The sequence below is a fragment of the Fulmarus glacialis genome, unplaced genomic scaffold, assembly GCF_000690835.1.
Source record: "Fulmarus glacialis isolate BGI_N327 unplaced genomic scaffold, ASM69083v1 scaffold4441, whole genome shotgun sequence".
NCBI classification, from domain to species: domain Eukaryota; kingdom Metazoa; phylum Chordata; class Aves; order Procellariiformes; family Procellariidae; genus Fulmarus; species Fulmarus glacialis.
This window is the reverse complement of record NW_009190818.1, coordinates 112,509-114,501: the sequence shown is the minus strand read 5'-3', so window position 1 is coordinate 114,501 and position 1,993 is coordinate 112,509. Positions and strand designations below refer to the sequence as shown.

Sequence of the window (1,993 nt, the reverse complement as noted above, 5' to 3'; positions counted from 1 at the left end):
ATGGGACAACAGACTATGTTATTATTGAATAAGCATTTTGGTTGTCATTGCTCAGGGATACTGATGTATGTTTTTGAAAGAAAATTAAACTGTACTTAAAAGAATGAGCAATGTCTTGAATGTTAGAAGGCTGGTTTTTGCTGTACAGTTAATACCCTTCTAGCCCTCACATCAGATTTGTACAAGAAGAAAGACAAACATTAATTAATATGTGTTTTCTGTTTCTTTTTCCAGGCCATCCGCTGTACACTGGTAAATTGCACATGTGAATGTTTTCAGCCAGGGAAGATTAACCTGAGAACGTGTGATCAGTGTAAACATGGCTGGGTGGCACATGGTAAGAAATGTCTGTTCCGGGCTTGTCTTCTTTATTCTGTCCATCTCTCACGGTGTCTTTAAATACTAAGAGCTGGAGTGATATAGACAGTAGTGATACCTGTTTGTCTGTACATGCATGTGCGTGCACTCCGGGTTTGTGCATGTCTATGCATGCACATACTTTTTTTACAGCAATTTCTAGGATGGAAAAGTGAGGGTCTGTTATTCTGGCAATAGCTGGCAAGTGCCACTGGAGTTCAACAGCTTGTGTACAGCTCAAAAGAATATTCTAGCCTCCAGGAAATAATGTAGTTCTAGCAGGGCTTAGCAGAAAGGCAAAAAGTTTATAGTATGGTTGCGCAGCAGAGTTTGTATTGCAAAGAAGCATCAGCCAATAAGTCACTGAGCCTGATGGAAATACAAACATACCAATGTCAAACTTTCAGAGCTTGGATGTCAGAATGAAATGAGTGTATCCTATATGGCTCAACAAAAGTGTGCGTGTATGATCTGTGAGTTGAACCTCTCTTCCCATGTTTAAGTAGCTAAAGAAAGAAAGGAGGGATTAGAATGCTCAGATCCTGTATAAAGGCATCAAAATACACTTACAGACGTTCCATTTGATTTATCCTTTACTATTTTGTGTGTTTGTTTTTTTTTTTTCCCCTTGACAGTCTTGATTAAGCTACGCATGAGAGAGAGAGCGCTATATACACAATTGGAAGGCAAATAAGGAGGATACCTAAAATGGTTTAACGAAAAAAAAAAAAGACAAAAAAAGGGAAAAAAGAGAAAGGTTACTATGTTTGCAGAAGAAATTAACATTGGAGGTTTCTTCTCATGGTCAAGGCTATTGGCACCTAAGCAAGCACAGTCTTCATTCCCCACTTCTGCCAGACATTCAGTGGGTTATATTCTATAACTTTTATTTTCTTTTTGTAGAATCATAGAATCATTAAGGTTGGAAAAGACCTCCAAGATCATCGAGTCCAACCCTCAACCCAACACCACCATGCCCACTAAACCATGTCCCTAAGCGCCTCATCTACACGTCTTTTAAATACTTCCAGGGATGGTGACTCAACCACTTCCCTGGGCAGCCTGTTCCAAGACTTGACCACTCTTTCAGTAAAGAAATTTTTCCTAATGTCCAATCTAAACCTTCCTTGGCGCAACTTGAGGCCATTTCCTCTCGTCCTATCGCTGGTTACTTGGGAGGAGAGACCAACCCCCACCTCGCTACAACCTCCTTTCAGGTAGCTGTAGAGCGTGATGAGGTCTCCCCTCAGCCTCCTCTTCTCCAGGCTAAACAGTCCCAGTTCCCTTAGCCGCTCCTCATAAGACTTGTTTTCTCCAGACCCTTCACCAGCTTCGTTGCCCTTCTCTGGACACGCTCCAGCACCTCAATGTCCTTCTTGTAGTGAGGGGCCCAAAACTGAACACAGGATTCAAGGTGCGGCCTCACCAGTGCCAAGTACAGGGGCACGATCACTTCCCTTTTTTTGATGAGGCCTGGGGTGGAAGCTTAGTTCTTCCCTCCTAAGGTGCACTTGATCTTTATATATGTAGTATATGTCTGTGTGTATTTGTGCCTGAGCATGCTGACATATGGCAAGTGTGATTGCTCAATAAATTCAACAGCACAGACTGCCAGAGAAGTTTTTAAAACATTCAT

General features: G+C 41.9%; 1 protein-coding gene across 1 annotated transcript in view; it reads left to right on the top strand.

The window, feature by feature from the left end:
- Window positions 1-234: 234 nt before the first annotated feature.
- BNC2 (basonuclin 2) overlaps window positions 235-1,993 on the top strand; it is a gene marked incomplete at its 5' end in the record, with an annotated part of 114,181 nt that continues 112,422 nt past the window's right edge. The window contains 1 exon segment of the mRNA XM_009586440.1: window positions 235-337. Coding sequence (XP_009584735.1) covers window positions 235-337 — 103 coding nt within the window.